We start from the raw sequence: 13,438 nt of genomic DNA, 5'->3' as shown, positions 1-13,438 counted from the left end.
AAACATTTGAGGGTAGCCATCGGCATCAAAAAGACTAAAATAATAAAAATGACTTCAGAGAAAATAGAAATAATAGAAATAAAGTAAAACTTTAAACATACCAAGAGGATATTTCATCCATAAAACAGCACAGGTTACTAAGAAAAAAGAATGATCAAAGAGCTCATAGAAATTTGAAATTAGATCCAAATTTTAAAAAATCTAATAGAATATCAAGAGTGTGAGCTCTGAGCAACAGCAGTTCGATGTCCAGCGCCCCCCCTCCCAAAAAACCCAAAAATCTAATAGAATAAAAAGGAAGAGAAAGTAGAACCAGAGGCAAAAGAGACAAACAATGGGAAAGTGAAGATAAGCTAATAGAAGATCCACTGATAGTCAACATTTGCCTGATGGGCTTCCACAAAGAGCAAAAACAAATTAAGAAGAAAAAGTTAAGGTTGTGTAAATGACAGCTTAGGCAAGATCCACTAATATAAACGGGGGATAGGGAAAAAATTTCCTGATGATAATGTTTCTTTTTATTCCATGAAATTAAGTATTAAATGCCAACTGTAGGTGTTAAACCATGAGGAACAATATTTACATTTCATCTAATATTTAAAAGACTTTCTTCACCAATTTATTATGTTACATATCTGTGATTATTTAAATAACTGAATTCAAACACTACTTGGGCAGAAAGAGTTAACAAAACAGCGTTTCTTTCTCCATGGGAAAATAACCTGGGGTTGGTTTACTTTCTTCCAGCATATTTTACTAGCAAATACTGATTTAAAATAAATGTGAGTTATGAGCTGACACTAGGCAACATTATTTATTGTAAGAATGTCTCCTGATTGTTTAAATGTATTGGGATTAGGAAAATTGTGAATGGAGTATAGATATCTATTGGGAAGTTAAGATTTTCGCTTCCATGACTGAGTCTGGAGTCCTGTAACTGTCTTGTTTTGCAGGAAATTAATAGGCTTTCACAAGATACTTATTTCTTTAGAGCAATGGTCCTCAAAACACTGCATCATAATTACATCCAGGGCTTACTAAAATACAGATTGCTGAGCTCCATACCTGGAGTTTCTGGTTCAGTAGCTATAGGATAGGAACCAAGAACTTGCATTTCTAACAAGTTCTCAGTGAAGCTGATGACAAGGACCACACTTTGCTTCTACGGACCATGAAATTCACTTAACTCAATATGGTTTCCACTAATGAGATCTCATTCTCTTGCATCTATGGTGTTCTCTCTGGGGGCTGGAAAATGGCCCCTAGACTGTTATAACGACTTCTACTCATGACATGCCTGGTGATACATTTTCTGTCCTATGTCATTCTACACAGCTAAGTGAACCTGGTGCCAAGTTGTGGCCTACTGGGTGCTGGGAGTACGAATTTTAAGCCAAATCTAAGATCACAGCTACTATCATGCAGACTGGGCGTTATACTACTTCACCTACTTTTGCAGAAATTATCTAAGATATTTCTATTATAACACAAAGATAACAACACATGATGCAAAAGAAACAATGGAGTTAAAAATCATCTAACCTGACTTAAATTAGAAGGTTGAATATCAATAAGTCTTGGTGAAAGAAGGCCAGCCACAAGACAGCGATTATAACCATCAGGAATGACTTCATTGAGAGATGGTCCTGATTTCTTTAAAAAAGTCAAAGTCTGTAACAGATCAATTAAAGATATCCATCAGTAACTCAGTTCGAACAACCAAATTTAATAATGCTTAATAAACTCACTATCTTACTTTACACTTAACATTTTGAATAAAACTAAAAACACTGAAATGGAAACTGGGGAAAACTACACTTTTGTACTTCTTGTAAGGAAGTGGGTTTATAGGTTCTTGAGCTAAACCAATGTTTGCTAGTTATAAATAATACTTCTTATACGAGTATTATCTAGAGTATAAGGTAGCTTATGTTTTTATGAAAGGTATATGACCTTCTCTAAAGCTGACAGACTTGGTGACAGATCTTAATGAACTTGACAGACAGAGACAGATACACATACACACACCCCGCCCCCCCCGCAGTTTATCCCTCTTGGTCTAATATAAAAGAGATGTGATGTGAAGTATGAATATGGCATTCATCTACATCTAGCTGATTATCAATTAAAAGGTTTGTCATTTCGTGTTTTCCTGGAAAAGTATTTCTCAACATATAATCATCACCCACTCTATGCCAGGCACTAGTACCACTGTGCTAGGTACCTTCTTTGCATTACTTCATTTATTCATAAGCTTTCTGAGAAGAGGAGAATTAAGAGGAAGGATAAAAACGGATGTGGTAAGGCACTGACCTACTTTGCTCTTTTCCTTGGAGTTCAAGTAGCTAACTAACATCCCTAGAAAGCTGTGAAAAACATCCCAATTCCTATTAATCTAGCGGAAGCTACCATTTTAGCTGAAACAATAGCTTACATAATTACACTAAATCAAGTTTAAATCCATGGTTTGACTTGAGTTCAATAAGAAACACTATTCATATTATCAGTCGTTACCTACCTCCTTCTGAAAGCCAGTACAAGTTATATGAACAACTCCTGAATTTAACAAACAAGTGGCATCTAAAATAAAAATTAAAAAAAAAGATTTAATAAAATCCACTTACATGTTATATTTGAAATGGCATTAATACAAAATTTATTTTAACAATAGACTGCTAGGCAAGGTACCAATTATTACATATAATACATTTAAAAATAATTTTCTAGGTATTTCTATTCTAATAAGATACCAAACCTGATCACAAATGCACTAAATGTGAAATATTTAATCTTTCCTGGAAAATTCAAAATAGTGATAATTTCTTCATAAAACATCTGTATTAAATTTCTCACGTATATATATCAAATTAATTTCCTAAGTTATCCACATATTAACTGACAATGAGATAAGAACAGGTAACACTATATTCATATACACATATACTACACATCAATACACACATGCACATAATCTCTTGCATGTTATTTTTCACAAAAAGTAATGTTAAGGAAATACATACCAAAATTATAAGTACTTGGGTTAAAAAACTGCTCAGGAGGTGGATATGAAGGAGGAATTCCTCGACTTAAACTTGTTTCATGTACTAATACATCCAAGATGTAATGTGGAGAAGTTGTATTTACAACAGGATCCAGTGACCACAATGCAAAATAAGAGCAATTAGGCAGATATTCTCCGGATCTAAAAGAAAATTTTACAAAGTTAAGTCACTGAACTGCTACCCATACAGATACAAATAGAGGGGAAAGAGAGAGAGAGAGAGAAAGAGAGTGAAAAGAATACATCATACCTTAATGAATCAGGCATTTGTGCATGATACCAACGATTTATGTCAAAAAGCCCCAAATATACAGAAGGCTTTCCTTGTCCATATATATTCACTTGCCAGGTAAAGACTGAAACACTGGTGTCAGGTGACTGAACTAAAGAAAAAAGATTTTAAAAACAGAATAATCGCAAAGTAAAATCCCCTAAATAAAATTGTAGCAAGATTTTCTCATGAATTCATATTTATCAAAACACATTTCTATCATTTATAAGAAGAGATTCATTCACTTGTATCTTGGCTATTCTATTTCAACAAGATCTCATTAAAAAGCACTCATCAGAAAAGTTACATCCTGGTTCGTTTTCAGTTACCATTTTGGCAATTTTGAGGTACTGGAAGGAGCAAATGATTTAAATGAATTTAAATGATTTAAATGAATATTCTCCCAAGAATGGTTCATAGCTAGTACCAGAAAACATCAATACTTAAAACGGATGTCTTTATGCCTTAGGGCTCAATTCTTTAGAGGACTATGGTTGAGAAAGACTGACCTAGCGATAGATGGTAAAGGGGCAAAAAAAGACAAGAACCTGGGTAGTGGGTATGGTATTGACAGGAACAAAGTAGAAGACATCGATAGAAGGAAAGAGGGAAGTAACAATAGGAGACACAACAAATGGGAAATATAAAAAGGAAGATGCAAGTGGGGAATAAGAATAGAGTTTGAGTGAAAACTGGACCACTAACACAGGTATGAGGACAAGGACAGAAACATCGCTGGCGTTAATGAGCTAACCATGAGAATGAATCCTGGTAAGAGCACAAACACAACCAAGGCTCCCGGGAGCATTCCCAGAACTGAATGAACCTATCACACTAGCACATCTGATCCTCACTCCTACCTGTTGCAAAAGATATAACTGCGTTATGTCACTCACAGATGGGGAAACAGAGGCTCAGAAATGTTAACTAATTTGTCAAAGGTCATTACTAGTGACAGAGCTGGGATTTGAATTGATGTTGGATTCTTACTATGCCAGGATGTTTACCAGGAAGAGGGGATCATACTAACGGAGACAGAGAAATAATTCAAGGGAACCAAGGCATGTGTGCCACGTGTCTCAAAAAATACAGAGAAACATTCAGAGACTAGTCAAAACGAGATAACTATTTTTGTCTGTTTTAAGAGCTGGATTAAAATACAAGGATCCCTTATTTCCTTAACCTGTTCAATTTTGAGTTCTATATAGCAATCTGAAGAACAAGAAATCCCCATATCTCGTACAGACGCGGATAAATTCCATATTCCGTATTTCAATTTTTTAACTGCCAGGAGTGTGAACTCTAGAAACCAATACCAGTCATAAATCTTAAATCAAACATTCACATGATATGAGTACTCTTAACGAACCTTCATTTATGCCTTCCTCCTTGTCGCCATAAGACCGAAATTTCTCTATACTCTGGCATCCCAACAGTTTGGTATTACTAGTCTGTCCCCTCAAAGGAAACATGCCATCTGTGAGGTCCAGTGTGTATCTTTCTTCACAGTACTCTAACCCCTGAAACATAAAGTGTACAAAAATCTTTACCTTAATAGGATTCTAAGCAAAAAGTCATTCTAAAATTAAATGTTCTCTAAATTTAAAGATTTTTCACACAATACAAAGAAAACCAAAAAAGTTAAACCCTAAAGAGAATGTATCACTGAAAAGGGCTCTACAGTTTTACACAGCATAAAGTAAATAAAAGACTAGACTTAGTATCTCAAAAATATTACTAACAAATCTTCTAAAGCTGATATCATACATGGGAACCTTCATGTCCTACCGGTTGGAGTATAAACTGGACTAACCATCAAAATTATATCTCTCTCTCTCTGCCAGCAAACCTACTCCTGTGTGCTCAATGAAATTCTAGCTCTAGAATAGTTCTTAAATTATTTTTGCTCATCCATCCCTTCAAGAATCTGACAAAAGATAGGAAAACTTTCCCCACAAAAAGGCATAATCATAAAAATGCCACACATAATTCAGGGGACTCATGGATTCCCATCCCTATAACCTCAAACACTAGGTTAAGAACGTCTGTTCCAGAAAATGGAATCTGAGGGTTCATCAAATATAGCTATTAACAGCAGCACCCCATTATTTCCTCAAGAATTCAGCCAGAAAAATAATAATCTGAAAGGCTAGATGCATTTACCCTCTTTTACAATTAATTTTAAGTGGGAAGACTGTTTTATAAAGTCACCCCATGGTTTACTGCTTGATATGTTACAGCAACAAAGTGGGTTTATTTTTCCTGGGTACCAAAATTAGGCCACAAGCTTCAGTGCTGTCCAATCCCCTCATTTTAGAGGAAAGTGATACTGGGGAAGTTAATAGTGCTGCCTTTATAAAACAGCTAGTCTCCTAATCCCTAACCTAGTACTTTTTCCATTATATTATGAATACAGTATTAACTTGAACATAAGAATTACTTTTCAATATCTTAGTATCTTAAAACAGAGATTAAAATAAGCAATGAACAAAATGGTAATAAACTGTATTATCATTACCATTTACCTCATATAAGATTTGTCCCGATGCCAAACATGTTCTATCAGCAAAAGCCAGCTGAAGCAGATGCAAACTCAAAACATCCCCTTCACTGAAAGAAGCAGAAATTAGCTGAGGAGAAACACTAAATATCATATTAAAACATTAAGCATCTCTTCCTGTCCAAATACATTTAGTATGCATACAATATTGAGTGCATGTGACAAAACTAAGCTCAGTTTAAGAATTCAGTTTCGTTTGGCTGTTTTCACAAAATGCAATCCTTTGAAACAAAAACTGATTTTTAATTTTTTATTGATTTTAATTAACTTAAGCTGATATTGTCTGCATACATTAGGTAATACCTTATGTAGCAGAGACTATAACTGTTTGCCGAGTATTCCTTTTCCCCTTCTTCAATAGGTATGCTTTAATTAGGCACATGGCTGCCTAAAATATACAACATTTCCCAGCTTCCTTTGCAGCTAGGTGTCATGGGCCCAATTGCTGGCAAACAGAATATAAACAGAATTATCCCATGGCAACTACAGGAAACGGTCCTTAAAGTTTTTTGCTTTGCTCCTTGTTCTTTGCTCATTCTTCTGGTCTCTTCCTCTAAAATGTGAGGGTTCTACCTAAAATGAAGATGTTGCCATGTACCATGAAGATGAGGAGGTTACGACAGGAATATAAAACAAAAATACCGAACCAACGCTGTACTACTCAAGTATAGAATGCAGTAAGCATTAAGAGCAGATTTCAAAGCCACATTGTCTGAATTTGAATTCTTATTCTTACTAGCTACTCTTTAAGACATTTCTTTTACTTGGCTTCCAGGATGCCAACACTCTCCTAATGTTCCTCATACTTCACTATCCTTAGTCCTTGACTGACTGTTCTACCCTCTTGATCTCAATCTCCAATTATGTCTAAGTATAGGTTTTCAAGGCTCAGTTCCCTGCCCTGTTTTTTTCTCTAGTTAGTCTCATTCTCGCTGAGGCCAGTATTTTTCAATTTTGATTGCTTCTTATTTAAATCACCAGAAGAGCTTTGAAAATCTAGTAATGCTTAGGCCCTACCACCAGAAACTGATTTAATTGGCCTAGGGTAGCCAGGCCAAACTTAAACACCTACCGTATCCTGACCTACGCAGGCCTACATAAACTTTCTGGCTTCTTTTCTGACTACTCTGCATTGTACCCTTGTTGGCCTTGCTTTTCCTTGAACATTTTAATTAAGGCCTTTGCATTCTTTGTCCCAGATCTCATGGCTCTCCCCAAAACCTGCCCTGTCCAACTTCATTCAAATCTCAACTTACTATCTAAAATATTAAGTTCCCTACTATGCCACATTCTGTATATCCTTTCCCAGCTTTATTCCTCTGTTATCACTATTTGAAATTATATTAGATATATATTCTAGTATATTTATTTACTATCTGTCTTCCTAACTAATATAAAATCTAGAACAGAAATCTCTTATGCATTGCTACAGTCTATAGAACAGTTAGTTACTAGCACAGGTAAATGCAGAATAATTGCCAAATGAACATATGGACACAAAGCAAAGGCAGCCTCTAAATGACCACATTTTAAACAGGATAAACTGCACACAACCAACACTGAAGGGAATAGCAGTGAGTTTTTTCATCCACTTTTCCATTATTATAAAACCAAATGTGGTTTTAATTTTAACTGATGAGCACTATGGCAACAATTTAAGAACTATACCCATGTAATTTTGTAGTGGCATAGTCGCTCTACAGTGATTCTTTTTCCCAAACAATTGTTCTGATGGGGGTGGGGGAAAAGACCATATCACCTGTCTTTCTGATTAAGACTTACAATCAAATTTATATAATTTTAATCTACTTATAATAATAAAATGCTGGGAGATTCAATAAACGGGGGATGGAAGAAGAGACTGTTACACTACACACCTTTGTAAAGTAAGAGATTAATTTAAGAATGATTTAAAACAGGATTCCTGATGTGCAGATGTATTACATATATATGTGAATATGTATTATTTATATACATATGTAAACAAATGTGAATAATCTTGTATACAATTTACGGGAGCTCACAGACTGCCCTATGTCAGGAATCCTGCTTTAAATCATTACATACAAACACATACCAGTATGTATTATAGCCTTCATCAGATTCTCAGAGAGGTGCCTAACCTACCAATTTAAGCGTCCTTACCAAAGAGTAGAAGTCTACGAAAATACCATTGGCAAAAAGTATCTCACATCAATACAGCAATGCAATGCAAATTATTTAGGAATAATCTAAATTAAAAATTAAACTTGTCCTATTAAGAGAATATTTAGAGTCCTAGAAAGCAGCTTAAAAATCATTACAGAATTGTTCCCGTGTGTATGTTTTGTGGATAATAAAGGTAACTAAATACAGGGCCTCACTATAAGAAAAACAGAAAACTATTCTGCCCATATTTTATTTTTCTTTTTTAAAAGATTTTTATTAAAATACAGCTAATATACAATATTATATTAGTTTCAGGTGTACACAATAGCTATTCAACATTTATATATCTAAAAGTGATCACCATAAGTTCATCAACCATCTGACACTGTACCACACTACCACAATATTACTGACTATATTCTCCATGCTGATTACATCCCCATGACTTATTTGTTTTATACCTGGAAATTTGAACCTCTTATTCCCCTTTATCTTTTTCCCTGCTTTAATTTTTCAATTACAGTTGACATTCAATATATTTTATATTAATTTCAGGTGTACAGCATAGTGGTCAGACATTTCTATAATTTAAGAAGTGACCTCCCTGACTAGTTTGGCACCTACCTGGCAACTGTACAGTTATTACCATATTATTGACTATACGCTTTACTTTGCTATTTTGTAACTACCCCATGACTATTCTGTAACTACCAATTTGTACTTAATCCCTTCATCTTTTTCACCCTGTCCTCAACCTGGGTCTATTACCCTGATAGATCTACTACCCATCTGACACCATACTTAATTATTACAATATTATTGACTATATTCCTTATGCTATGCCCTATGTCCCCAAGACTACTGTATAACAACCAATTTGCTTCCACTTTTTCACGTACCCCCAACCTCCCTCCCATCTGGCAACCATAAAAATGTTCTCTGTTATCTGTGAGTTTATTTCTGTTTTGTTTATTTTGTTCTTTAGATTCCACATATAAGTGAAATCACACGGCATCTATCTTTTTCTGTCTGACATACTCTACTCAGCACAATACTCTCCAGGTCCCATCCATGCCACCGCAGATGGCAAGAACCCATCCCCTTCCATGGCCGAGCAGTATTCCACTATATATAGTATGTACCACTATATATAGTATGTACCACATTATCTTTACCCATTCCTTCATCGTTGGACACCCAGGCTGCCTCCACATCTTGGCCATTGTAAATAATGTGGCAATGAACATATGGATGCCCATGTCCCCATGGAGTAGGGTTTTGGATTTCTTCTGATAAATACTCAGAAGTGGGATTACTGGGTCCTTGTTTGTTTCTTGTAATAGCCTTTGTTTTAAACTACCCGGGGTGCCAAAAAAATGTATACACATTTTAAGAGATGTCATCTATTTATTACTTAGTAGTTCATCATAATCAGAAGTGTCTGGACGCTGATGGTAACCACTTTGAGCATCTCTGTAATTGCAGAAGTCAAATGTGGCTTGTATCATCTTTTGTTATCAGTACATATTGAGTACTATAGTTATTTATTTACTTATATCGGGGAATGGTGTTTTTTTCCAGGACCCGTCAGCTCCAAGTCGAGTAGTTGTTTTCAATCTAGTTGTGGAGGGTGCAGCTCAGCAGCCCGTGTGGGGATCGAACTGAGCTAACTGGCCACCCCTTGAGTATTATAATTTTAATACAGTTTTGTCCTTGCTTAAAATGTGTATACATTTTTTGGCATCCTCTGTATTTTGTCTGGTATAAGCATTGCTACCCAAGCTTTTTTCTTTTTCATGAAGTATCTTCTTGCATCCCATTAGTTTCAATCTGTGTGTGCCTTTTGATCTGAAGTCTCTTGTAGGCAGTACATATAAGGGTCTTGTTTTCTTATTCATTTAGCCACCCTATCTTTTGATCAGAGCATTTAATCCATTTAAAGTAATTGTTGATAGACATGTAGTTATTGCCATTTTATTATTATTCATATTTTTTATCTTTTGTTTCATCTTACAGAAGTCCCTCTAACATTCCTTGTAATACTGTTTGGGTGGTGATGAACTCCTTCAGCGTTTTCTTGTCTGAGAAGCTCTTTATCTTTCCTTTGATTCCAAATGATAGCTTTGCTGGGTAGAGGAATCTTGGTTGTAGGTCCTTCCTTTTCATTGCTTTGACTATTTCCTGCCAATCCCTTCTGGCCTGCAAAATTTCTGTTGAGAAATCAGCTGGCAGTCTTATGGGAGCTCCCTTGTAGGTAACCAACTGCTTTTCTCTTGCTACTTTTAAGACATGATATGTCTTGGTGTGGGCCTCTTTAGGCTCATCCTGTTTGGGATTCTGTACTTCCTGGGCTTGTATATCTATTCCTTCACCAGGTTAGGGAAGTTTCTGTCATTATTTCTTCAAATAGGTTTTCAATTCCTTGCTCTCTCTTCTCCATCTGGTACCCCTATGATGCAAATGTTGGTACACTTGATGTTGTCCCAGAGGCCCCTTAAACTGTCCTCAATTTTTTGGATTTTTTTCTTTTTGCTGTTCTGATTGGGTGTTTTCTGTTACCTCATCTTTTAAATCACTGATTCGATCCTCAGCTTCATCTAATCTACTACTATTGATTCCCTCTAACGTATTGTTCATTTCAATTATTCTTTATTTCTGACTGGTTCTTTTTTTATGTTTTCTATCTTCGTTTTTGTACCTCTCTGTTGAAGTTCTCCCTGAGATCATTGAGCATCCTTGTAAGCAGTGTTCTGAACTCTGCATCTGGTAGACTGCTTGTCTCCATTTTATTTAGTTTTGTTTTGTTTTGTTTTTTCCTGAAGCTTTGTTCTGTTCTTTCATTTGGGACATAGCTCATTTTGGCTGCCTCCTTGTGTTTGCTTCTATGTATTAGGTAGAGAGCTGCTATGTCTCCTGGTCTTTTAATAGAGTGGCCTTATGTAGTAGGTGTCCTGTGGGGCTCCGTGGTACCGTCTCCCTGGTCACCTGAGCCAAATGTTCCAGCTGTGTCCATTGTGTAGATTGTGTGTGTTCATGTGTTGTAGGTGAGTCTTGGTTGCTGTCTGCATGTTAATGGGAGGGATTGATCCTCAGGCTGACTGGTTATGAGGACTAGCGGTGACTACAGTGGGGGAACTGTTGTATAGGGGCTGACCCTATAGAGCAGGACTTGCTTTAGCAGGGCCCTGGTGCCTACCCAATCTGCCCTTTGGGTGTGTCCTCCTTGGAGGGGGCTGGGAGACGCTCCAGCTCAGCCTGAAGCTGGCCACTAGGAGTGACAGCCCCAGGGCCTCCTGGGAGGAACCCACCACAGGCCAAATTCAGCTGTAGCCTGTGCCCTGCCCGGGGCCATCTGGCATAAGCTTCAAAGCAACCCATAGATGGCTGCCACCTGTGTTGGGCTTGGAGGTGCCTGAAAAAACCAAGCCGTGAACTGAGACTGGCTGTCACTAGTGCTGGGTTGAGGCCTGCTCAGCCAGAGGTATAAGACACGCCAAAGCCAGATGCTGCTTGTTTGGTTTTATGAACCTTTGAGATTTTAGGAAAGTCTGACACATGACCCAAGACCGGCCATTCATTTGGAAAAGCTACTGGAAGTAGCTTGGGTGGGCCTGAAAGCTGGGTGGGCGGGGTCTCAGGGAATCACCAGGATGGGCCAAAGGAATGGTGTTAACCAGGTTGATGGAGACTCAGCTATGGTGACCACCTACATCTGCAGGCCAGGAAGGGGGAGGGCTCAACAAAGGAACAATGGCTTCTACCAGCTCCTCCTTATGGGAGGAAAGCTGCCCCTCCAGCCTTCGCCCTGAAGCCAGACAATTCAATTCCTCCCCATATGTCCCTGGCGCCTTTTCGAACTGCTGCCTCAGCTCTCAGAGCAAGTGAGTCCATCAGTGAGTGAGTTTGTGTGTGGGCCCTTTAAGGGGAGTGCCTGGGATTACAGCCGCCCTGTTCTCACTCAGCCACAATCTCTGCTGGTTTTCAGAGCCTAAAGTTATGGGGAACTTTTCTCCCAGGCACTGGAACCCTGGGCTGGGGAGCCTAGTGTGGGGCTGGGACCCCTCGCTCCTCTTGGAGGGACCTCCACAGCCGAAATATCCCTCCTGATTTTTAATGGTCACACACAAGTGTCAGACCAGTCTATTTTGCGTCTCTGCCCTTCCTACTAGTCTCCAGGTGGCTTCTTCTTATGTCCTTAATTGTAGGGCTTCAACTCAGCTAGACTTCAGGCGATTCTCAGTGATGGTTGTTCTGTAGTTTACTTGTAATTTTGATGTGGCCACGAGAGGAGGTAAACACAGCATTTACCTACTCTGCCATCTTGATCGGCAATCTGCCCATTTTAAACTGTGATTCATTTGTGCTTAGAACACATACATAACTTTGAAAACTACTTTAAAAACAAATTAAAAAAGGGAAGAGTATGTAGTTCACAATGATTTTAGAACAAATTCAGGAGCAGAGAAAGTTCAGATAGCTTCAAGATTATAAGGGCAGAGTGAGCATCACTTATAAAATATTTTTTAAAAGAGAACCCCTCTAGACTTTAGAAAAAGAAAAAAAATATCCACACAAAGAATAAACTTATAGAATTTATCATCCCAAGAGACAGCATTGGAGGGAAAAATAAGTGGAATACAAAAATTGTTTAGCTAAAAATGCCCCGTCATTCCATACCACACACAGCCTTCACAAGGCACATTCCTCAATGCTGCTGGCCCACATTACACTCAAATGGATGGAAATACAGATTTGACTCAATGAGGGGTATCCCAATAGCTATCTCTATATTTTCATTTCAATTTTCCCCTAAGATTTACAAATTTCAAAAGTGGCACATCATTTTTGTTTATTGATTTACTACAGTGTAAGGTAAGACAAAGCTTCCAAGTGGGAATGCCTAACACAAAAACCCAAACTGACCAAATTTAAGGTACTTAAAATCTACGGTAGGATGGGACTTGGGAAGAGGAAGTACTGGGAGCAATGAGTTATCAAGATCATGGCATTTATAGCACAAACTTAACTATTTCATTGATCATCAAAGAAACAACTAAATACCTCAGAAAAATAAGAGAAAAATCTATTGTTCTAGCACTGGAAATGAACACGTTTAATCAGTTAGAAACTAAATTGAAAAGAGAGATTTCTCACTAGTTGTAGTTGGAATAAAATTAGAGGTTATGACACAGGAAAAATTAACCAAATTAATCCCAAAAATATACTGCCAAAGGCAAGTAGAAGGACTAAAAAGCAAAGTAGGGATGAATCAAAATAAAAGAGGCATATAAAACAAGTAGAAAAAAAGGAATGAGTTAAAAAAGAGAAAAGATTTTCTTATAAGAGAACACAGAAGATCATAAAATTGCCTAAGGTAATAAGTGGTTGCCTACTCATC

At 37.2% G+C, this 13,438-nt stretch overlaps 1 protein-coding gene across 2 annotated transcripts in view; it reads right to left on the bottom strand.

Moving 5' to 3' along the window:
• The window catches only part of AHCTF1 (AT-hook containing transcription factor 1), an 80,575-nt gene that overhangs the window by 44,933 nt on the left and 22,204 nt on the right, over positions 1 to 13,438 (bottom strand). For both annotated transcript variants that reach the window (XM_019659042.1, XM_019659043.1), the window contains exons 8-13: positions 5,858 to 5,942; positions 4,702 to 4,852; positions 3,312 to 3,444; positions 3,021 to 3,202; positions 2,519 to 2,580; positions 1,543 to 1,671 (exon numbers count right to left, since the gene is read on the bottom strand). In XM_019659042.1, the coding sequence (XP_019514587.1) occupies positions 1,543 to 1,671; positions 2,519 to 2,580; positions 3,021 to 3,202; positions 3,312 to 3,444; positions 4,702 to 4,852; positions 5,858 to 5,942 (742 nt within the window). The remainder of the gene's footprint in view (positions 1 to 1,542; positions 1,672 to 2,518; positions 2,581 to 3,020; positions 3,203 to 3,311; positions 3,445 to 4,701; positions 4,853 to 5,857; positions 5,943 to 13,438) is intronic.

Source organism: Hipposideros armiger, unplaced genomic scaffold, assembly GCF_001890085.2.
Source record: "Hipposideros armiger isolate ML-2016 unplaced genomic scaffold, ASM189008v1 scaffold_293, whole genome shotgun sequence".
Classification (NCBI taxonomy): domain Eukaryota; kingdom Metazoa; phylum Chordata; class Mammalia; order Chiroptera; family Hipposideridae; genus Hipposideros; species Hipposideros armiger.
This window is presented reverse-complemented; position numbering and strand designations above follow the sequence as displayed.